At 41.0% G+C, this 25,369-nt stretch overlaps 1 protein-coding gene across 2 annotated transcripts; it reads right to left on the bottom strand.

Annotated features, from left to right (window-relative positions):
- Nucleotides 1–2,590: 2,590 nt before the first annotated feature.
- rnaseh2a (ribonuclease H2, subunit A) lies at nt 2,591–23,570 on the bottom strand. Of its 2 annotated transcripts, none has more exons than XM_061977365.1 (9): nt 23,449–23,570; nt 23,107–23,238; nt 20,813–20,884; nt 16,111–16,237; nt 15,955–16,042; nt 15,697–15,834; nt 13,351–13,438; nt 13,130–13,253; nt 2,591–2,855 (listed from the first exon to the last, which is right to left on the bottom strand). In XM_061977365.1, the coding sequence occupies exons 2-9, from the start codon at nt 23,231–23,233 to the stop codon at nt 2,714–2,716; spliced, it is 906 nt and encodes a 301-aa protein (XP_061833349.1). In that variant the 5' UTR covers nt 23,234–23,238; nt 23,449–23,570; the 3' UTR covers nt 2,591–2,713. The 2 variants fall into 2 exon arrangements, with proteins under 2 accessions (XP_061833349.1, XP_061833348.1); XM_061977364.1 differs by having other exon boundaries at nt 23,107–23,241; nt 23,449–23,569.
- Nucleotides 23,571–25,369: the final 1,799 nt, after the last annotated feature.

Genomic DNA, 25,369 nt, shown 5'->3' with positions numbered 1-25,369 from the left:
ATATGTCATCGAAAGAACTTGGGATTGACCAGTAATTTAGATTCCCTGGGAGGAAGAACTGGTCTGACGCAACAGTACATACATCCACAGGCACATTAACTGTACAGACATACATATACACATACAAGCACATGATATGCATACATACTCTTGCAAATAATCACGATTAATCAAACATATTTTACCCAGTTTCCCCTAGGGCAGACCTGGGCAAATTAAGGCCCGAGGGCCGGATGCGGCCCGTTAAGCTTTTCAATCTGGCCCGCCGGACATTCGGCAATTTTTTTTTTAGATCTTTAAGATGGAAACTGTAGCTGCCATTATGATGTGCAGCTGCATTTTTGTTGCGTTTCGCTTTAATATAAAACATGTGGATGGAGAGGGAGTGTGACGTTCATATGTTGTCAATACTCAGTGTTTTATCCTTCATAGTTAATATTGTAATTCCCACATTCTTTATGTTCATGTACATTCTGGGTGTCCTTCATAGTTAATATTGTAAATCCCACATTCTTTATTTTCATGTACATTCTGGGTGTCTCATTCAGTAAAAAAAATGTAAAATCCCATTCCGTTTTTTTAAGGCGGTCTGTCATAACGTTTTTAGCATTCGATCAGACATTATTGTGAGGTTTTGTATTAGTGCTCCTAAAAATAGATATATTGGCCTCCAGACAATTTTTTTTTTCTAAATTTGGCCCCTCGAGTCAAAATAATTGCATGATATACTAGTTACTGTGGTAATCCAATTAGTTACTATGGTAATCTAAGTCACAGCAGCTCAGACAAGGCACCAAGCAGTGTGGGTGGGGGGCGTTTCCACAGAGTGTTTCCAGAGCGGCCAGCCTGAAATGTGGGTGTCAGGGACAGACGCGGAAGGAGATTTTTACAAACCCCGTTTCCATATGAGTTGGGAAGTTGTGTTAGATGTAAATATAAACGGAATACAATGATTTGCAAATCATTTTCAACCCATATTCAGTTGAATATGCTAAAAAGACAACATATTTGATGTTCAAACTAATAAAAAAACTTTTTTTTTGCAAATAATCATTAACTTTAGAATTTGATCCCAGCAACACGTGACAAAGAAGTTGGGAAAGGTGGCAATAAATACTGATAAAGTTGAGGAATGCTCATCAAACACTTATTTGGAACATCCTGCAAGTCTGCAGGCTAATTGGGAACAGGTGGGTGCCATGATTGGGTATAAAAACAGCTTCCCAAAAAATGCTCAGTCTTTCACAAGAAAGGATAGGGGTGAGGTACACCCCTTTGTCCACAACTGCGTGAGCAAATAGTCAAACAGTTTAAGAACAACGTTTCTCAAAGTGCAATTGCAAGAAATTTAGGGATTTCAACATCTACGGTCCATAATATCATCAAAAGGTTCAGAGAATCTGGAGAAATCACTACACGTAAGCGGCATGGCCGGAAACCAACATTGAATGACCGTGACCTTCCATCCCTCAGACGGCACTGTATCAAAAACCGACATCAATCTCTAAAGGATATCACCACATGGGCTCAGGAACACTTCAGAAAACCACTGTCACTAAATACAGTTGGTCGCTACATCTGTAAGTGCAAGTTAAAGCTCTACTATGCAAAGCAAAAGCCATTTATCAACAACATCCAGAAACGCCGCCGGCTTCGATGGGCCCGAGATCATCTAAGATGGACTCATGCAAAGTGGAAAAGTGTTCTGTGGTCTGACGAGTCCACATTTCAAGTTGTTTTTGGAAATATTCGACATCGTGTCATTTGGACCAAAGGGGAAGCGAACCATCCAGACTGTTATCGACGCAAAGTGTAAAAGGCAGCATGTGTGATGGTATGGGGGTGCATTAGTGCCCAAGGCATGGGTAACTTACACATCTGTGAAGGCACCATTAATGCTGAAAGGCACATACAGGTTTTGGAACAACATATGCTGCCATCTAAGCGCCGTCTTTTTCATGGACGCCCCTGCTTATTTCAGCAAGACATTGCCAAGCCACATTCAGCACGTGTTACAACAAAGCGGCTTCGTAAAAAAAGAGTGCGGGTACTTTCCTGGCCCGCCTGCAGTCCAGACCTGTCTCCCATCGAAAATGTGTGGCGCATTATGAAGCGTAAAATACGACAGCGGAGACCCCGGACTGTTGAACGACTGAAGCTCTACATAAAACAAGAATGGGAAAGAATTCCACTTTCAAAGCTTCAACAATTAGTTTCCTCAGTTCCCAATCGTTTATTGAGTGTTGTTAAAAGAAAAGGCCATGTAACAGTGGTGAACATGCCCTTTCTCAACTACTTTGGCACGTGTTGCACCCATGAAATTCTAAGTTAATTATTATTTGCAAAAAAAAATAAAGTTCATGAGTTTGAACATCAAATATCTTGTCTTTGTTGTGCATTCAATTGAATATGGTTTGAAAAGGATTTGCAAATCATTGTATTCCGTTTATATTTACATTTCCCAACTCATATGGAAACGGGGTTTGTACATCAACAATCTAATTCGTCTGAGTGGCTTGACAGGACAAAAAAAAAAGGTTTTCCCCTTCAGAAAACAAGAGTCAAGTTCAAGCAAGGGTTCAAAACAGACTTTCTAAAACATGTTTATATAAGTAAAACAAATAAAGACATTCCAACATGTTTTGAGTGCTGGTGCAAAGACATTATTGCTCACAGTGTTTAATACACAAGGCATGCAAGACCTTCAAAGTCCTCAGAGAGTGTCAATGCTCTTCAGCCTGCGCTCGGTGAAGAAGCGGTGTGTCTGGGTCTGGTTGTTGCTGCCACCTGCTGCACTGAAGTAGGACAACATGGCTTGCCGCTGCGCTGTCTTCTCCCCGTCCTCGTCATCGTCCCTGAGGGATTGAACAGGGGATTGTGTGGTTAGGGCTGGACCATTGTGGCAGAAATACTAATCTCCGCTTTTTTTGATTGATATTAAAACTGCGATTAACAACACGATTATTCACTCTTTTGAAAACATGAGTAACAACTGCACTGCAAAAAGTGAAATCTAAGTAAGATGAAATATCTCAAATAAGGGTGATATTTGCTTATTTTCTGTCTAATAAGATACTTCTTCTAACTAAGCAGATTTTATGTTAAGAGTGTTTTACTTGTTTTAAGTGTTTTGCTCCTAAATGATCTCAGTAAGATATTACAGCTTGTTGCTGAGATTTGATGACCTATATTGAGTAAAACATGCTTGAAACTAGAATATCAACTGTTGCAAAGCTGTGTCATCAACACTCACAAGTATAAAACTACTTTTTTAAATAATAATTTCTTATTTCAAGCATGAAAAAAAATCTTGATTTTGACACAAATGTGTCTCATATTAAAACAGATGACAGCCAAATGGACTTTGCGGTTTTATTTTCAATGACACAAGAGAAAATAGGTACTCATATAGTAGTACATTTGGCACAGTACAGCAAACTGACAGTTAATATTTAAACATTTAACATGTGACATTTCTAACGATTTTGAACAGAAATAGTTTATGCACATTCAGATAAATTCTTCAAAATTACAATTAAAAAAAATTTGGCCGGGGGCTGGGCTGTATATATGCGCACTAATTGACTGGAAGAGCACGCACTTGGCGCGATGATGTCATGTTATCCATGGAAAAATGCATCTTTTGACCACATGATTTGCCTGAGCGGCTGGAGACCCCGAGAGTAACAAGCGCTTGCCTTGTTGCCTTTCCATTAAGAACAATAAATTAGTTTTTAGCGCATATCATTATGTCAAGATAATGGCACTAGCATTTACTTCATTTAAGAATATTTTTCAACATATTGAGCAAAAAGGTCTCTTTTTTTTTTCTACCAAGAAAAGTGCACTTGTTATTAGTGAGAATATTCTTATTTTAAGCTATTTTTGGGTTCATTGAGGTTAGCTAATTTTGCTTGTTTTGGAAAGTCTTGACAAGCCACATTTTCTTGTTCTATTGGCAGATAATTTTGCTTAGTTCAAATAAAATACCCCTAATTTTTGTATTTTTTTTTTCTTGTTTTTGAACACTGACTTTTTGCAGTGTGGATATAAATAGTAACAAATAAACAACAACAACTAAAGACATAATACAAACAACAATACATTTAAAGGCCTACTGAAATGCGATTTTCTTATTTAACCGGGATAGCAGGTCCATTCTATGTGTCATACTTGATCATTTCGCGATATTGCCATATTTTTGCTGAAAGGATTTAGTAGAGAACATCGACGATAAAGTTCGCAACGTTTGGTCGCTGATAAAAAAGCCTTGCCTGTACCGGAAGTAGCAGACGAGTAGCGTGACGTCACAGGTTGTGGAGCTCCTCACATCTGCACATTGTTTACAATCAAGGCCACCAGCAGCGAGAGCGATTCGGACCGATAAAGCGACGATTTCCCCATTACCGTATTTTCCGCACTATTAGCCGCACCTAAAAACCACAAATTTACTCAAAAGCTGACAGTGCGGCTTATAACCCGGTGCGCTTTATATATGGATTAATATTAAGATTCATTTTCATAAAGTTTCGGTCTCGCAACTACGGTAAACAGCCGCCATCTTTTTTCCCCGTAGAAGAGGAAGTGCTTCTTCTTCTACGCAAGCAACCGCCAAGGTAAGCACCCGCCTCCATAGAACAGGAAGCGCTTCTTCTTCTACTGTAAGCAACCACCCGCCCGCGTAGAAGAAGAAGAAGCGCGCGGATATTACGTTTCATTTCCTTTGTGTGATTACATCTGTAAAGACCACAAAATGGCTCCTACTAAGCGACAGGTTTCCAAGACGCAATCTCTCCATCCGCACACGGACTACTATTTCACAGCAACTGCCTAAAGACTTTCAAGAAAAGCTGGCTACTTTCCGTGCATATTGTAAAAACAAGATAGCTGAAAAAAAGATCCGGCCAGAGAACATTATCAACATGGACGAGGTTCCACTGACTTTTGATATTCCTGTGAACCGCACTGTGGATACAACGGGAGCACGTACGGTGAATATTCGCACCACAGGGAATGAGAAGTCATCCTTCACTGTGGTTCTAGCTTGCCATGCTAATGGCCAGAAACTTCCACCCATGGTGATATTCAAAAGGAAGACGTTGCCAAAAGAGACCTTTCCAGCCGGCGTCATCATAAAAGCTAACTCGAAAGGATGGATGGATGAAGAAAAGATGAGCGAGTGGTTAAGGTAAGTTTACGCGAAGAGGCCGGGTGGCTTTTTTCACGCAGCTCCGTCCATGTTGATATACGACTCCATGCGCGCCCACATCACGCTGGTTTTTAATATATTATTAAAGTTTGACTGACCTATCTGACTGTTTTTTTGACATTCCTTTAGCGCAGTTAGATGCGGCTTATAACACGGGGCGGCTTATAGGTGGACAAAGTTTTGAAATATGCCGTTCATTGAAGGCGCGGCTTATAACCCAGGGCGCCTTATGGTGCGGAAAATACAGTAATTTGAGCGAGGATGAAAGATTTGTGGATGAGGAAAGTGAGAGTGAAGGACTAGAGGGCAGTGGGAGCGATTCAGATAGGGAAGATGCTGTGAGAGGCGGGTGGGACCTGATATTCAGCTGGGAATGACTAAAACAGTAAATAAACACCAGACATATATATACTCTATTAGCCACAACACAACCAGGCTTATATTTAATATGCCACAAATTAATCCCGCATAACAAACACCTCCCCCCTCCCGTCCATATAACCCGCCAATACAACTCAAACACCTGCACAACACACTCAATCCCACAGCCCAAAGTACCGTTCACCTCTCCAAAGTTCATACAGCACATATATTTCCCCAAAGTCCCCAAAGTTACGTACGTGACATGCACATAGCGGCACGCACGTACGGGCAAGCGATCAAATGTTTGGAAGCCGCAGCTGCATGCGTACTCACGGTACCGTGTCTGCGCATCCAACTCAAAGTCCTCCTGGTAAGAGTCTCTGTTGTCCCAGTTCTCCACAGGCCAATGGTAAAGCTTGACTGTCATCTTTCGGGAATGTAAACAATGAAACACCGGCTGTGTTTGTGTTGTTGATACAGTCGGCCGCAATACACCGCTTCCCACCTACAGCTTTCTTCTTTGCTGTCTCCATTGTTCATTGAACAAATTGCAAAAGATTCACCAACACAGATGTCCAGAATACTGTGGAATTTTGCGATGAAAACAGACAACTTAATAGCTGGCCACCATGCTGTCCCAAAATGTCCTCGACAATCCGTGACGTCACGCGCTGACGTCATCATACCGAGACGTTTTCAGCAGGATATTTCGCGAAACAATTTAAAATTGCACTTTAGTAAGCTAACCCGGCCGTATTGGCATGTGTTGCAATGTTAAGATTTCATCATTGATGTATAAACTATCAGACTGCGTGGTCGGTAGTAGTGGGTTTCAGTAGGCCTTTAAATAGCATAAAACAATTACATTCCCTTCTTGCCTTTTAGATTTGTTTTACTACCATAGAGTGTATGCTTTTCATAAATTGATTTGTAATAAAATATTTGCAAAAAAAAAAACTTCATATTTATTTATTGAAATACATCTTTGGACAATTTTGGCCATTATTTTAAGTCCAAGCATAATAATTGTGTAAATGTATCAATAAGTGCTTTAAAGGGGAACTGCACGTTTTTTTGGAATGTTGTCTATCTTTCACAATCATTATGAAAGACATGACGACGGATGGATTTTTTTATTAAAGCATTCTAAATATTAAATAGACTAAGTTTGCTTACAGCGGAGCGAATAGGAGCTCCACTATTCCGCCCATAAAATCTGATAAATAACCATTCAAAAAGCGGCAACAATACTCCATTTACATTTGGTGACTTGAATATTAACAAGTATTAGTGATATTGTTATTATAAGCGCTAACGGAGAAAATGTATTTAAAGCGACGCCATGATCACTTCTTAAGTCCTTTTGTTTACATCATCGAGTGGTCTGCTGCTTCCTCGCTTCCTTGCTCCCTGTAAATGTTTAATAGATCATAAATCCTGCCTCTCACCTGGAAAGTAGATGGCTGAGGATGTAATTCGACAAGTTGGGACACCATTTAAGACCTGGATCTGGCGAGAATGACACAAAAAGTGCGTGTTCCCCCTACCGCCCCCTCGCCACGTTTCTTCACAAGGATTATGAGTCATTCTTCATCTAAACGGGAATATATGAACATCCTGGCAGTTGGCATCCTAATGACAGCAGACATTGTACAGTAAGTGATGTTTTCTTATGTTTCTTAGCTCTCACAAAGTCTGCAGTGAGAACAAATCAGTGATGACGAATTTATTTAATATTTATTGGCGCTTTTTGAATGGTTATTTGTCAGATTATTTATCGGATTTAACCATTTAAAAAGCGCCAACAATACTCCGTTTACATTTAGTGACTTGAATATTAACAAGTATTAGTGATATTGTTATTATAAGTGCTAACGGAGAAAAACTATTTATAGCGACGCCGTGATCACTTCTTGAAGTCCCTATGTTTACATCATTGAGTGGTCTGCTGCTTCCTCGCTTCCTTGCTCCCTTTAAGTTTATTCTAGATCACAAATCCTGCCTCTCACATGGAAAGTAGATGGCTGAGGATGTAATTCGACAAGTTGGGACACCATTTAAGACCTGGAACTGGCGAGAACCACACAAAAAGCGCTTGTTCTCCCAACCGCACTCTCGCCACGTTGCTTCACGAGGATTATGAGTCATTCTTCTTCTAAATGGGAATATATGATCATCCTAGCAGTCGGTATCCTAATAACAGCAGACATTGTACAGTAAGTGATGTTTTATTATGTTTGTTAGCTCTCATAAAGTCTGCAGTGAGAAGAAATCAGTGATGACGAATTTATTTAATATTTATTGGCGCTTTTTGAATGGTTATCTATTACATTATTTATCTTATTTAACCATTCAAAAAGCGCCAAGAATACTTCATTTACATTTGGTGACTTGAATATTAACAAGTATTAGTGATATTGTTATTATAAGCGCTAACGCAGACAGATTATTTATAGCGGCGCCATGATCACTTCTTAAGTCCCTATTGTCAGAAATATTGTATATAAGTTACCACACAACTTTGTGTTCCCACGAGTTCAGGTCACCCTGCGAGAAGACAAAAGCTGTCTTTGTTCTTATCAAGCAAAACGCTTGTAAACCTCCACTGTGTGCGATTGGATGCGAAGTGGAGGTGTCGGTTTCTTTGATCTATTGGACAGCCACAGGAAGACCTTGTCATGACCCGAGAACTACAAAGCAGAGAGGGAGCAGAACCTGACACCGCTCCAGGCACCTTTTCTTTAAACTTGATGACCGAGTGCGGCAGCTGTTTATGACCCCCATCCCCTTAGAAACAGCTGCAGCCATGTAATCAGGAAATGCCCAAATAAATGTGGCGTGGAGTTCCCTCCTCAGAGCGGTGGGGTGACGCTGTACGAGGGTGCAGGCACACATGCGCTCTCCTCATGAGCTAAATTGAATCCTGTTTCTGTTTGATGCTTCTTGTCTTGTCTAATAGATGTCATCAGTGTTTGAACCTGACACCTATGTTTACATCATCAAGTGGTCTGCTGCTTCCTCGCTTCCTGTAAATTTATTCTAGATCATAAATCATGCCTCTCACCTGGAAAGTAGATGGCTGAGGATGTAATCTGACAAGTTAGGACACTTTGACCGCCATTTAAGACCTGGAACTGGCGAGAACGACACGAAAAAGCGCTTGTTCTCCCCCCTAACCCATGTTTCTTCACGAGGATTAAGAGTCATTCTTCATCTAAACGGGAATATATGAACATCCTAACAGTCGGCATCCTAGGGACAGCACACACTGTACAGTAAGTGATGTTTTATTATGTTTGTTGGGTCTCATAAAGTCTGCAGTGAGAAGAAATCAGTGATGATGAATTTATTTAATATTTATTGGCGCTTTTTTAATCTTTATTTATCAAATTTTTGGGGGCGGAATAGTGGAGCTCCCATTTGCCACTGTAAGCACATTTTAATTTATGTTTATTTAATATTTACAAAGCATTAAAAAAAATCCATCCGTCGTCATGTCCTTCGTAATGATTGTGAACGATAGGCAAAATTCCCCCCAAAAAGTGCAGTTCCCCTTTAAGTACATTATGCTTGTGTAAGGTACTGTTTGAAACCTTTATTTTGTTAGCGCAGTCAGACCGGATGTTGTGCACAGCGCTGTTATTGTGAAGGGGGGAAGTGTGCTGCTGTTCTGAGCTTGTTGAGTTTGAAGACGACTTGAGGCCATTTTAAAGGGGAACATTATCACAATTTCAGAATGGTTAAAACCATTAAAAATCAGTTCCCAGTGGCTTATTATATTTTTCGAAGTTTTTTTCAAAATTTTACCCGTCACGCAATATCCAGTGTTTCCCACACATTCATTTATTTGTGGCGGCCCGCCACAAAATAATTATGTCCGCCACAAATGGATTTTTCGGCTTTTGACTCGCTCGACCGCTCATAAAAGCAATGGGACTGTCTGTGAATGTTGCTTGTAGTTACACCTCCGGTGCAGTAGGTGGCGGTATGCATTGTAACTCCGCCAATAGCACTTAATTCACCTGGTGGGCCAGAAGAAGAAGAAGAAGAAGAGGGACGGACGGACGGGACCAAAATACTCGCCGACTACTTTTCATAATGATGGCGCTTCCTACGTTTCTACCTCAAACGTCCAAAAGCTGCTGAAAGCCTTGATCCAGGATGTCATGGGGAAAAAAACTTAAATGGTGCCTTTTGGCGATAGTTAGCAGCTTGGTGGCTCATAGCCGGCTAGCTAACGCTTGCTAGCGTGGTAGCATTGCTTCATTTTTACAGGTGTTTTAGGTAGATAGGTTATAGCTGCATCGCTCGCGGCTCGTCATATATTTAATGTTAATCCGCGATTTCACCGAGTGTTTCACTGACGGTTTCGCCTGACGCTGCTTCATTAACACCGCCGCTGTTTGACTCGGTCACCTGTTTTCATACCGACGAGCTAACGTGTCCAGGTTATAACCCTGTTGTCAATAAACACACATGGACTGAAGCTAAATTGTCCACTGTCCACTGCAGCATGTGAATGCAATGAAAAGAATAAAATCTGAGCCAACCAGCTGTTAAAATGTTGTCCAGGTTAATGTTTTATTAAAGGCCCTTCATTTCAAGATTTCAACTGTGATTGGGCTTTAAACAGGTGGATGACCTGTTCAGATGGGTGTAACTGCTACTGGTCAAATAATGTGAAATAGCATTTAATTTTACATGTATGCAATGCAATTTAAATGTAATTATAGATAATAATAATAATAATAAATACTGTGTAGTGTTGTAAACAGTCAACGGGAAGGATTCTAGTAAGATATAAGCCATGATCACTACACAGCCAGAAAAAAAACCTAGGCAGGACAAGTAAAAATATTGGGGCAAGTAGATTTGAGAAGTCGGGCAAGTAGAAAAAAACCTTAACGTTGAACCCTGCATGTGTTGAGCTGCTGGTTAGACGGCACTGTACATAGAGCGCTTCTGCTCGTTAGTAATAAATTCTAATGTTGGATGTTCACTCCTTCACACAGATGAGTATAGAAAAATATTTTCAACGGCCGAAAAGGGCTGGACTTGGAGAGGAGGTAGGCCTACAGTCCGGACCACAGGTGCGACCTGTTCAGCAGGAGGAGGAGGAGGAGGAGGTTGACTGACTGTGGCAGGACACCTCTGCCTCTGTTTCACTTCATGTTGCTGGTAAATAATATGGTTGTAGTAGTAGGCTAAAGTTAAATTATTTAGTATTCACTAATTAAAGGGGCAGAGCTTTAAGAGACATTTTAGCTTTTATATTTTATAAGATATATTTTTTGTAAGAACCACAATTAATAAATATATTTCAGTGAATCACTAATTGTTCAAATCTGTATATAAATATGTACATAAAATGTTGTAATTATATTCCAACTCCGCGTTCTTCTTGGTCATCGCCGCTGCCGCCAAACCCCCCCCCCCCCCCCCCCCCGCCGACCACACCACCACAAATAGATGCCTGTCCTGTGGGAAACACTGATATCCCTAAAAAAAAGCTTCAAAGTGCCTGATTTTAACCATCGTAATAAACACCCGTCCATTTTCCTGTGACGTCACATAGTGAAGCCAACACAAACAAACATAGCGGAAAGAACAGCAAGCTATAGCGACATTAGCTCGGATTCAGACTCTGATTTCAGCGGCTTAAGCGATTCAACAGATTACGCATGTATTGAAACGGATGGTTGTAGTGTGGAGGCAGATAGCGAAAACGAAATTGAAGAAGAAACTGAAGCTATTGAGCCATATCGGTTTGAACCGTATGCAAGCGAAACCGACGAAAACGACACGACAGCCAGCGACACGGGAGAAAGCGAGGACGAATTCGGCGATCGCCTTCTAACCAACGATTGGTATGTGTTTGTTTGGAATTAAAGGAAACTAACAACTATGAACTAGGTTTACAGCATATGAAATACATTTGGCAACAACATGCACTTTGAGAGTGCAGACAGCCCAATTTTCATCAATTAATATATTCTGTAGACATACCCTCATCCGCGCTCTTTTCCTGAAAGCTGATCTGTCCAGTTTTGGAGTTGATGTCAGCAGGCCAGGGAAGGTAGGGTCGATGTGAGCCAAGACATCCAGGGGGTTTAGCTCGCTCGTCTGCGGGAACGAACTGCCGCCATTGCTTGCCGTGCTACCGAGGTCCTTTGTCCCTGAATTGCTCACACACCCCGGCAGATTCAATGGGGGTCTGGCGGCAGATTTCTTTGACTTTATCGTTGGAAATGCATCTGCTTTGAGTGTCGCAGGATATCCACACATTCTTGCCATCTCTGTCGTAGCATAGCTTTCGTCGGTAAAGTGTGCGGAACAAACGTCCAATTTCTTGCCACTTTCACATCTTTGGGCCACTGGTGCAACTTGAATCCGTCCCTGTTCGTGTTGTTACACCCTCCGACAACACACCGACGAGGCATGATGTCTCCAAGGTATGGAAAACAGTCGAAAAAACGGAAAATAACAGAGCTGATTTGACTCGGTGTTTGAGAAAATGGCGGATTGCTTCCCGATGTGACGCCACGTTGTGACGTCATCGCTCCGAGAGCGAATAATAGAAAGGCGTTTAATTCGCCAAAATTCACCCATTTAGAGTTCGGAAATCGGTTAAAAAAATATATGGTCTTTTTTCTGCAACATTAAGGTATATATTGACGCTTACATAGGTCTGGTGATAATGTTCCCCTTTAAATAAAAGAGAATCTCTCAAGTTGCGAGTGCTATCCTGTTTATACATTGACCTTACATCCATGATGTCGTTCACAACAACACAAGCAGATGAGATGTGTTGTAGCTGTACGGATTGTTCTTGCTCGCTTTAGCGGTCTAGTTTCAAGTAGCTATTTCAGGAGTGAATGACACAAACAAATGTTCCTTCTCCTCACAATGACAACATTTCACTGGCCAATTCATTTTATTGGCCAATTCTGTGATTCCGTCCGCGGTTACGCCTTACTTTTTTGCTGAGTTCAATGATTATTGATTAGGCATACTAGCGTCGTGTCAAACAAAAAGTAGCAACCATGGTGAGATCCAAAACTTCTCGTACGCGTGTTTTTTTTTCACTCATTCACTCCTCATCCGTTTCAGTTACAAGCACAGGAAACTGCATGCACATCGCACGGCCCATTAAGCGTTTTGGTTTTTTTTCCCGATTAGAATATCTTTATGATCCTGAGAAGATCAAAATCGAAAACAATCATTCATCAATTCGGGTCAAACGTTTCACGCAGTCATTAAGAAATCAAAGCTATTTCAGCTTTCACACATTAGCAAGTTGAATGTTTGAATCAAAACCGGAGCTAATTTTAAAGCATTTTTTCCCTTTCTTTTTGTCATTATGGACATGGGAAAAAGCAAGAAAGTTGTTATGCTTTCAATCAATTATTATTCAAACATGTCCACATTTATGGCCTATATTTATCACCAAGGGCTCGGACACAGTGAATTATATTGGAATGCTGGTCAATAAATCATATCCTTTAAATCTCTGCATAATGCTCTGAGTCAAAGTCAAACACGTTGTGGAGCACTTACCAATGGACGGTCACCCCCTTGCTGTCAATTAAGGCTCTGGCTGTGCTCCAGCTGAAGCGCACAAACTGGGGGTAGCCAAACAGCGGGTCCAGGTACTTCAGCAGCCACGCTTTGGTCTTTGGGTCTGCGGGCGCAAACGTGTGGCATGAAGAGGCTTATTCAAAAACTGCAGCTGTGATGATCAAAACACCTGACGTCCTGCTGTTAGGCTGATTTCTTACCGTTTGGGTATCCTGAGCCATAGTCACTATCCACCTCTGCCAGGTCCTCAAGGAAGGTCCATTTTTTCACAGCATGATCCCTGGCCACCTGATCAGAAACATGCAAATATTAAACTGTCTGCCTAAAAATGTACTAAAAGGACTCGGACAAATCCAATGTAGCTGTTAACGCACTTTTTGTGTCTTTTTACGCATTGAAATCAGAAAGGACGAGCATTTACGGAAGTCCACGCGTCCCCAGGGCGCAGATTTATTTTATTTTTTTACCAACCCTGCCTTCTGGGACAGAACTCAAAACTCCGGTTTGCCTGTTTGTTTGTTTTTAAATCAATTATGGATAGGATAGGTCTTTATTGTCATTGCACAAGTACAACGAAACTTGGTTTTCAGCACAAACCCGTTCAAGATTAGACAAACAGTGTACAGGGTTACAGAACAGAAACGCTGATGGGTCACCACAAGGCGCCCTGTAAAAGATGGGAAAAAGGTAAACTCTGGGGAAGGATGAGTAAAAAAATACAATCTAGACTGGGCTCCCTCTGGAGTGGTAAAAACCTCCACAGCAAAGCACATATACATATTACAACGTACATCTCGTGATATCTAGCAACAGAGGGGAGGGAGTGGGGGGCCATGGTGGCAGGCTGCAGCTCTCAGGCGCTGCCCATCCTTCCATCACCCCTATGGGATTTGCGTCGAGGGCGTTGGATTTGGGGGTGGGGTATGTGTGCGTGGCGTATATTTTTGTGGATGCATGTGTGTGTAAGCCTGCCGCGTGTCTCTGTTCTGCGGCCTTAATGTCGTGCAGTCCAAAGTCAACAACAACAGGTGTGTGTCCATGAGAGACAACAAGGGAGTTTGTTGTGTCTCTATCCGAACATGACATGACAATCGACAATGTCCCCACAAAGAAGGATAAAAACAACTGAAATATTCTTGATTGCTAAAACAAAGCAGGTGTGGGGAATAGCGGTCAAGGAAGACATGAAACTGCTACAGGAAAATATCAAATAAAGAGAAAAAGCCACCAAAATAGGAGCGCAAGACAAGAACTAAAACACTACATACAGGAAAACAGCAAAAAACTCCAAAAAAGTCAGGGTGTGATGTGCATACTTGCCAACCCTCCCGGATTTTCCGGGAGACTCCCGAAATTCAGCATCTCTCCCGAAAACCTCCCGGGACAAATTTTCTCCCGAAAATCTCCCGGAATTCAGGCGGACTCAGGTCCTCCACAATATAAAAAAGCGTACCTGCCCAATGACGTTATAACTGTAGAATGATGGAGGGCGGGTTCTTGGTTTCTTATGTGGGTTTATTGTTAGGCAGTTTCATAAACGTCCTCCCAGCGCGGTAACAACACACAACAACAGCGGTCACTTTTTTGTATACCGTAAAGCAGTTCGTCTGCCGTAAACAGCAACGTTGTGACACTCTTAAACAGGACAATACTGCCATCTAGTGCATTTGATGAAAGCACTTTTGTGCCTGCCACACAGCAATGCATCAGAGAGGGTGTTAAGCATGGTTCGAAAAATAGTGACAGATAATAGAACAAGGATAGACAATTCAACCCTTAACTCAACAATGAGTAGATGAGTGTTATGTGTGTGTATATGTGTAAATAAATGAACACTGAAATTCAAGTATTTATTTTTATATATATATATATATATATATATATATATATATATATATATATATATATAATAAAATATATATATGATAAAATAAATATATATATATATATATATATATGTATACATATATCTAGAATTCACTGAACGTCAAGTATTTCTTACCGGTATATATATATATATGTCTTAATAAGGTTATCCAAAAAATAGTGCTCGATACCGTAGTAGAGCGCAATATATGTATGTGTCTGATGATTGAGGGTACCCCCCTCATGAAACAGGCCTGTAGAGATGAAATAGTCTTGTGATTTTTTTTCCCCCACACATACATATATATATATATATATATATATATGAAATACTTGACTTGGTGAATTCTAGCTGTAAATATACCCCTCCCCTTTTAGCCACGCCCCCGTTCCACCCCGACCACGCCCACCCCCACCTCCCGAAATCGGAGGTCTCAAGGTTGGCAAGTATGGTGATGTGACAGGTGGTGACAGTACACCTACTTTGAGAAAGAGCTATATTGATGCATGCTTGGTTATGCTTTAAAGTCATATCCAACAATTGCGAAAACGACTTTTTACTGTCAACTGAGTTTCGTTTTTTAATGATTTCTGCTGGTGGTGTGCCTCCGCATTTTTTCTAAGAAAAAAATGTGCCTTGGCTCAAAAAAGGTTGAAAAACACTGCTGTAGGGGTCTTACCTTTGCACAGATACTGGCTGAGCTGACAATTGGGAAGAGGGAGTCAGCTTTGGGCCTCACTGTCACACTGATGCCAGGGAACTGCTTGGAGAGCTTCTCTTCATACTTCTCAGCAGGGCCAACCGTGTCCACAAACACCTTCAAATAGAAGTGACATTATTCTCATTGTTTTATGGCCTTTTCTCGATGCTGTGACTAACCTCGTCCCTCCTCCAGGATTCAAACGGTAAACCAGTTCAATACAAACCATTGACGTACCTCTGTGAGCTGTACGCCGCTGTCCAACGCAAACTGAACTAAACCGATGGCTGCGTCATGTGACAGGGTGTTCAGGTTACACTTGGTCCTGTCAAAAGAGACTTGTGGTCGTGTCTGCTGAACATACACATGCTGTACAGCGTCGGTCACACATACCTCTGTAACATACTGGTGGAGATGGTGTTGGGGGACAGAATGTGCAGGGCCCAGCCGATGAAACCTTTGGCTTCATCCAGATTTTGGAATAGGTTTTCTCGTTCTGCCTCTGATAGAGTTTTGGAATCTGTCCAAAAAACACACAAAATATGTTAAAAATAAAGGATAGAATATAGTGTACATGTATGCGCCTATATACTATTGATTAGAACAGTGGACAATATGATGTGTCGGTGGTTCGAGACGCATGGAAATCAGACAATATGACGTGTCTGTGGTCCTAAACATGTACGGACCAGACAATATGACCTGTTGGTGGTCCTAGATTGTGCGGACTAGACAATATGACCTGTTGGTGGTCCTAGACTTTTGTGGACCAAACAATAAGACCTGTCAATGGTCCTAGACTCGTGCGGACCGCACAATATGACGTGACGCTGGTCCTAGACGCATACGCACCGGACGATATGAGGTGGAGATGGTCCTAAACGCATGGAGACCAGACAATATGACGTGTCTGTGGCCCTAAACATGTGCGGACCGGAATATATGACACGTCGGTGGTGCTATATTGTGCGGACCAGATAACATGACCTGTTGGTGGTCCTATACGCGTGTCGACCGGACAATATGAACTGTCAATGGTTTTAGACTTTTGCAGACTGGACAATATGATGTGTCTGTCGGTGGTCCTAGACACGTGGGGACCAGACAATATGACATGTCGGTGGTCCTAGACGTGTGGGGACCAGACAATATGACGTTTTTGCGGTCTTAGACGTGTATGGACCTGACAATATGACCTGTTGGTGGTCCTAGATGTGTGTGGAACGGACAATATGACCTGTTGGTGGTCCTCTACGTGTAGGGACCAGATAATATGACGTGTCGGTGGTCCTAGACGTGTGTGGACCTGACAATATGACGTGTCGGTGGTCCTAGACACGTGGGGACCAGACAATATGACGTGTCGGTGGTCCTAGACGTGTGTCGACCAGACAATATGACGTTTTTGTGGTCCTAGACGTGTATGGACCTGACAATATGACCTGTTGGTGGTCCTAGATGTGTGTGGAACGGACAATATGACCTGTTGGTGGTCCTCTACGTGTGGGGCCCAGACAATATGACGTGTCGGTGGTCCTAGACGTGTGTGGAACAGACAATATGACGTGTCTGTGGTTCTAAACATGTGCGGACCAGAAAATAGGACGTGTCGGTGGTGCTAGATTGTGCGGACCAAACAATATGACCTGTTGGTGGTCCTAGACTTTTGCGGACCAAACAATAAGACCTGTCAATGGTTCTAGACACGTGTGGACCAGACAATATGACGTGTCGGTGGTCCTAGACATGTGTGGACCAGACAATATGACCTGTTGGTGGTCCTAGACGTGTGGGGACCAGACAATATGACCTGTTGGTGGTCGTAGATGTGTGTGGACCAGACAATATGACCTGTTGGTGGTCCTAGACATGTGTGGACCAGACAATGTGACCTGTTGGTGGTCCTAGACATGTGTGGACCAGACAATATGACCTGTTGGTGGTCGTAGACGTGTGTGGAACGGACAATATGACCTGTTGGTGGTCCTAGATGTGTGTGGACCAGACAATATGACCTGTTGGTGGTCCTAGACGTGTGTGGACCTGACAATATGACCTGTTGGTGGTCCTAGACTTTTGCGGACTGGACAATATGACGTGTCGGTGGTCCTAGACACGTGGGGACCAGACAATATGACGTGTCGGTGGTCCTAGACGTGTGGGGACCAGACAATATGACGTTTTTGTGGTCTTAGACGTGTATGGACCTGACAATATGACCTGTTGGTGGTCCTAGATGTGTGTGGAACGGACAATATGACCTGTCGGTGGTCCTTGACGTGTGGGGACCAGACAATATGACGTGTCGGTGGTGCTAGACGTGTGGGGACCAGACAATATGACGTGTCGGTGGTCCTAGACGTGTGTGGACCGGACAATATGACATGTCAGTGGTCCTAGACGTGTGGGGACCAGACAATATGACCTGTTGGTGGTCGTAGACGTGTGTGGACCGGACAATATGACATGTCGGTGGTCCTAGACGTGTGGGGACCAGACAATATGACGTGTCTGTGGTCCTAGACGTGTGTGGAACGGACAATATGACGTGTCTGTGGTTCTAATCATGTGCGGACCAGAAAATAGCACGTGTCGGTGGTGCTAGATTGTGCGGACCAGACAATATGACCTGTTGGTGGTCCTAGACTTTTGCAGACCAAACAATAAGACCTGTCAATGGTCCTAGACTCGTGCGGACCGCACAATATGACGGGTCGGTGGTCCTGGGCTCTTGCGGATCGCACAATAAGCCGTGTCGGTGGTGCTAAATTGTGCAGACCAGCCAATATGACGTAACGGTGGTCCTAGACGCGTACGGACCGGACGATATGAGGTGGAGATGGTCCTAAACGCATGGAGACCAGACAATATGACATGTCTGTGGCCCTAAACATGTGCGGACCGGAATATATGACACGTCGATGGTGCTATATTGTGCGGACCAGATAATATGACCTGTTGGTGGTCCTATACGCGTGCAGACCGGACAATATGAACTGTCAATGGTCCTAGACTTTTGCGGACTGGACAATATGACGTGTCTGTGGTTCTAAACATGTGCGGACCACAAAATAGGACATGTCGGTGGTTCTAGACGTGTGTGGACCTGACAATATGACGTGTCGGTGGTCCTAGACGTGTGTCGACCAGACAATATGACGTTTTTGTGGTCCTAGACGTGTATGGACCTGACAATATGACCCTCTTGGTGGTCCTAGATGTGTGTGGAACGGACAATATGACCTGTTGGTGGTCCTAGACGTGTGTGGAACGAACAATATGACCTGTTGGTGGTCCTAGACGTGTATGGACCTGACAATGTGATCTGTTGGTGGTCCTAGATGTGTGTGGAACGGACAATATGACCTGTCGGTGGTCCTTGACGTGTGTGGACCAGACAATATGACGTGTCGGTGGTGCTAGACGTGTGGGGACCAGACAACATGACGTGTCGCTGGTCCTAGACGTGTGGGGACCAGACAATATGACGTGTCGGTGGTCCTAGACGTGTGTGGACCGGACAATATGACGTGTCTGTGGTTCTAATCATGTGCGGACCAGAAAATAGGACGTGTCGGTGGTGCTAGATTGTGCGGACCACACAATATGACCTGTTGGTGGTCCTAGACTTTTGCGGACCAAACAATAAGACCTGTCAATGGTTCTAGACACGTGTGGACCAGACAATATGACGTGTCGGTGGTCCTAGACATGTGTGGACCAGACAATATGACCTGTTGGTGGTCCTAGACGTGTGGGGACCAGACAATATGACGTGTCTGTGGTCCTAGACGTGTGTGGACCTGACAATATGACCTGTTGGTGGTCGTAGATGTGTGTGGACCAGACAATATGACCTGTTGGTGGTCCTAGACATGTGTGGACCAGACAATATGACCTGTTGGTGGTCGTAGACGTGTGTGGAACGGACAATATGACCTGTTGGTGGTCCTAGATGTGTGTGGACCAGACAATATGACCTGTTGGTGGTCCTAGACGTGTGTGGAACGGACAATATGACATGTCGATGGTCCTAGACGTGTGGGGACCAGACGATATGACGTGTCTGTGGTCCTAGACGTGTGTGGACCTGACAATATGACCTGTTGGTGGTCTTAGATGTGTGTGGACCAGACAATATGACCTGTTGGTGGTCCTAGACATGTATGAACCAGACAATATGACCTGTTGGTGGTCGTAGACGTGTGTGGAACGGACAATATGACCTGTTGGTGGTCCTAGATGTGTGTGGAACGGACAATATGACCTGTTGGTGGTCCTAGATGTGTGTGGACCAGACAATATGACCTGTTGGTGGTCCTAGACATGTGTGGACCAGACAATATGACCTGTTGGTGGTCGTAGACGTGTGTGGAATGGACAATATGACCTGTTGGTGGTCCTAGATGTGTGTGGACCAGACAATATGACCTGTTGGTGGTCCTAGACGTGTGTGGAACGGACAATATGACATGTCGATGGTCCTAGATGTGTGGGGACCAGACAATATGACGTGTCTGTGGTCCTAGACGTGTGTGGACCTGACAATATGACCTGTTGGTGGTCTTAGATGTGTGTGGACCAGACAATATGACCTGTTGGTGGTCCTAGACATGTATGGACCAGACAATATGACCTGTCGGTGGTCCTAGACGTATGTGGAACGGACAATATGACCTGTTGGTGGTCCTAGATGTGTGTGGACCAGACAATATGACCTGTTGGTGGTCATAGACGTGTGTGGAACGGACAATATGACATGTCGATGGTCCTAGACGTGTGGGGACCAGACAATATGACGTGTCTGTGGTCCTAGACGTGTGTGGACCTGACAATATGACCTGTTGGTGGTCTTAGATGTGTGTGGACCAGACAATATGACCTGTTGGTGGTCCTAGACATGTATGGACCAGACAATATGACATGTCGGTGGTCCTAGACGTGTGTGGACCGGACAATATGATAACTCTAACCCTATAATTTGAGATACGAGTGTTTTCATTTATAACTTTGGTCTTAAAACTAATTGTGCTGGTAAATTGAAGTACCACTGTTCAGTCAGACTCCTAGTAGAAATGTCCGTCTGATGGATTACCTGCCACTTTCAAGTCCTTCAGCGCCTCCTTTTTGGAAACGGGGCAGAAGCAGATTCCATACACCATTGGCCCTGGATCACAAACATGACAGACAAAAGTACAGTGAGCAAACATGACAACACAATAACAATACCACTGAGGGTCGTTACAATATGTTATCAGATCCTGCTGTTTTCTTGTGTTTATTGCTTGTATTCCGTCACCTGACTTCTTCCCGGAAGTGAAAATCAGTGGTGGTCAACCAAGCAAAGATGCAAGCAACATGCAAACTATCTGAGTACAAAAAAGGCTTAAATCTTCCTGCAAAAATCAAATCCGACCAAAAAAAATAACTATGCAATGGAATAGATCTTTATACCTTATCAAAGAAACATTTGTGGAGTGATATCAAGGATTATACGTCGGTCAAGTTCCCAGACATATGGAACTACTGTGCTCCAGACATCATTCTACACGACAATACAGATGAAACTTGGAAAAACATGGAGTCTACAACTTCTTTGTGTGTGTTTCTGGGTCAAGGTTATTGGTATCAAGACTCTCCCGGATAAATATGCATCGTTTTTGCTCGGGTAAAGTTGCACTTCATGATTTAACTTCGCGTTTACTGCCATGTTTGTTGTTGTTGTTGTTGCACGCGCCGTTTACGAGTAGTGTGTTTTTCCCCGTCTTTATCAAAATATAACTATAGATGTCAACATTGTGTATGTGCTGAAAGATTAATTTATGATTGTTTATCAAAATATAACTATAGATGTCAACATTGCGTATGTGCTGAAAGATTCATTTATGATTGTTTATTAAAATATAACTATAGATGTCAACATTGTGTATGTGCTGAAAGATTAATTTATGATTGTTTATCAAAATATAACTATAGATGTCAACATTGCGTATGTGCTGAAAGATTCATTTATGATTGTTTATCAAAATATAACTATAGATGTCAACATTGTGTATGTGCTGAAAGATTCATTTATGATTGTTTAACAAAATATAACTATAGATGTCAACATTGTGTATGTACTGAAAGATTCATTTATGATTGTTTATCAAAATATAACTATAGATGTCAACATTGTGTATGTGCTGAACGATTCATTTATGATTGTTTAACAAAATATAACTATAGATGTCAACATTGTGTATAGTTAAAGTAGCAATGATTGTCACACACACTAGGTGTGGCAAAATTATTCTCTGCATTTGACCCATCACCCTTGATCACCCCCTGGGAGGAGAGGGGAGCAGTGAGCAGCAGCGGTGGCCACGCCCGGGAATCATTTTTGGTGATATAACCCCCAATTCCAACCCTTGATGCTGAGTGCCAAGCAGGGAGGTAATGGCTCCCATTTTTATAGTCTTTGGTATGAATGTGCTGAAAGATTCATTTATGATTGTTTATCAAAATATAACTATAGATGTCAACATTGTGTATGTGCTGAAAGATTAATTTATGATTGTTGCCTTTGGTAAAAAAAAAAAAAAGGAAAGAAGAAAGTGAATTAATGTTTATAACTGAATACATTTATATACGCATAAAAATGTTTTTTTTTAATGAATTAAGTAACATTTATGACAACCTTTTCCCAAAACACAATATAGAATGTGAGATATAACAGGATAATGCATACATGTGTCATTTGTTTTCAAAATGGCTACAAAAAAATGGGACCCCAAAAATGTGATGGCATCGACATCGATAATTTCTTAACGAACATCATCCCTATCCTCCTTCTTTTATTTATTTATATATATATATATTTATATATATATATATATATACATTTATATATATATATATATATATATATATATAGATATATAAAATAAAATAAATATTTGCATTTCAGTGAATTACAGCTCTATATATATAGAGAGAGCTGTAATTCACTGAAATGCAAGTATTCATTTTATTATATATATATATATATATATATATATATATATATATATACATATATATATATATATATATAAATATCTGTAATTCACTGAAATTCAAGTATTTCTTTTATATAAATATATATGTATATATAAGAAATACTTGAATTTCAGTGAATTACAGCTACATATCCATTTTCTACCGCTTTATATCTCCCTAATTCTGAGGTCTCAAGGTTGGCAAGTATGGTGGGACCCCATTTTTATGACTTGATGGGGTCCCTGGGACCCCATTTTGAAAATTCCTAGCGCCAACACTGTTAATGTATTGTAATGCAGTTAATAATAATAATAATAATAATAATAATAATGACAATGATAATAATAATAATAGTAACACAGCTCATACCCAGCACAGGTCCCCTGCCAGCCTCGTCGATGCCCAGGCAGCAGTCTTCAGTCTTGCAGAGATCAGGAATTGTGGAAGCTAACCGACAGCTGACCGAGTTATCGGCGTCAAAGTCACTGATATCCATAACTTCTGCTGAAGAACAGATTAAATCAAACATCGTTATGTCGACCATCTCTAATGTCATGACAACGATCATTGACGGCTATTGTTGCTAGGCAACAAAAACCACACCTCGGTTCTTTACTTGAGCTTCGGCATTAAGGAGTTTAATTGTTATTGAAATGAGAACCATGACACGACAATGAATGTGTAAATTACTTAGATTTAACTCAGTCTTACCTTATAGAACAAAAACACGACCTTTTAAACGCAACGCCGTATTGTTTCTCTTGGTTTATAGTACAGGGAAAACGGAAACACTCGAATTTTCAAGTGGAATTCGCGCCTTGGGATGACGTCACTGACATGACGCCAGAGGTGTATGTGATACTGCCACCCGATGGCCTGGAGGTATACCGGCAGGCAGCAACTATTATTGGAGGCTGAAGGTGATCTGTGTTATTTGTTTTATTTGTGTTTAAATATATTTTGGAAACTATGAATAAAATAAAACGAAGCAATAACATCACGTAACTTAAAAAATAAATACAAAAAATATATATGTTTTTGATAGAGACAACAAAGAGGAGGAACATGACATAGCTCAAGTTAATGGTATATTTTATTCATAATTGATTGATTGAAACTTGTATTAGTAGATTGTACAGTACAGTACATATTCCGTGTAAGTTTTTCAACTTGTTTAAGTCGGGGTCCACATTAATCAATTCATGGTACAAATATATACTATCAGCATAATACAGTCATCACACAAGTTCATCATCAGAGTATATACATTGAATTATTTACATTATTTACAATAATGTAAATGATGAGTGATGAGTGTTTATGATGTTGTTTTATTTTATTATGGATGCAATTATATTTTATTATGGATGCAATTATATATGTATCCTGAAATTGATACTAAATTTACTATAATAGAATAAATACAATAACATAAAATAAACAACACTTTTCAAAAATGTTTGTAATCATCTTGTCTATAATCATTTATTTATTTTCGTCAGAAGAGTGTCCAAAAAACATAGAATCATGTACGTATGTGGCAGAATGTGCATGAAATAATACATTTTGAAATATGCATATTAACCTGCTTGGGGGCAGTGGGTCGAAATGAATCTTAAGTAATTTTGTTTTATTTGTATTTGAATATATTTTGTAAACTATGAATAGAAGAAAACCAAGCAATAGCATCATGTGACTTAAAAAAGAAATACAAAAAAATATATGTTTTTGACAGAGACAACAAAGAGGAGGAACATTTTAATTTAATGGTATATTTTATTCACATAAACTGCATTTGATGAAATTATGAGTGTTTACGATTTTGTTTTATTCTATTATGGATGTAATTATATATGCATCTTGAAATTTAAACTAAATTGACTATAATAGAATAAATACTATAACATAAAATAAACTATACTTTTCAAATGTTCTCGTAATTAGAAAATAATTTCGGTATATTTGATGGAATTTTTACCTATCCATCTATCCACCTTTCCATCTAATATATCGAATATGTTGTCTGATTACAAGAACATTTGAAAAGTATATGAATAAGAAGACATAATGAAACTTTTTGAGCAAAATAAAATAAGCTAATATTGTTATATAAGGTCATCATGCATTATGCTGTTGATTAAAAATTACATTATTACATTATTGCTTCTTCAAGCTCCTTTTTGGACGCACACCATATTATTTTATAATATTTATTTTCTTTAAATGGTATAGAGATGGAGAGTATTTTTGGCAGTTGCAATCAAAATAAAGGATACGTATATTATATATTATCTTAATATTCCATTTGTTTGTTGCATGTTATCAACTCCATATATTTAGTTTTGACAATTTTTATGATTTTTTTTTCCTCCTGTCTATAATTTTTTATTTGTCAGAAGAGTGCCCAAAAAAAGAAATAATTATGTACATATGTGGCAGAATGTGCATGAAATAATATGTTTTGAAATATTCATATTAACCTGCTTGGGGGCAGTGGGTGGAAATGGATCTTAAGTAGATTTGATCAGACATGCATTTATTCAGGTGTAGAGTAGAGGGCAGTGTGAGAGGAAAGCCATTACTGGGCTGAAAATTGGCCAGCTCTCTGGACTCTTAACACCCTCCCCTTCTC

Source organism: Nerophis lumbriciformis, linkage group LG16, assembly GCF_033978685.3.
Source record: "Nerophis lumbriciformis linkage group LG16, RoL_Nlum_v2.1, whole genome shotgun sequence".
NCBI classification, from domain to species: Eukaryota; Metazoa; Chordata; class Actinopteri; order Syngnathiformes; family Syngnathidae; genus Nerophis; species Nerophis lumbriciformis.
The sequence above is the reverse complement of the archived record's forward strand: the minus strand, read 5'-3'. Positions and strand labels throughout refer to the sequence as shown.

Excerpts from the sequence above, each read along its gene's own strand:
- rnaseh2a (XM_061977365.1), bottom strand. The coding sequence starts at position 23,233 with ATGGATATCAGTGACTTTGACGCCGATAACTCGGTCAGCTGTCGGTTA. Across the intron at positions 16,238-20,812 it reads GAAGGACTTGAAAGTGGCAG|ATTCCAAAACTCTATCAGAG; the intron begins GTAATCCATCAG and ends TTTTTTGGACAG. Across the intron at positions 13,439-15,696 it reads CAGCCAGTATCTGTGCAAAG|GTGGCCAGGGATCATGCTGT; the intron begins GTAAGACCCCTA and ends GTTTCTGATCAG.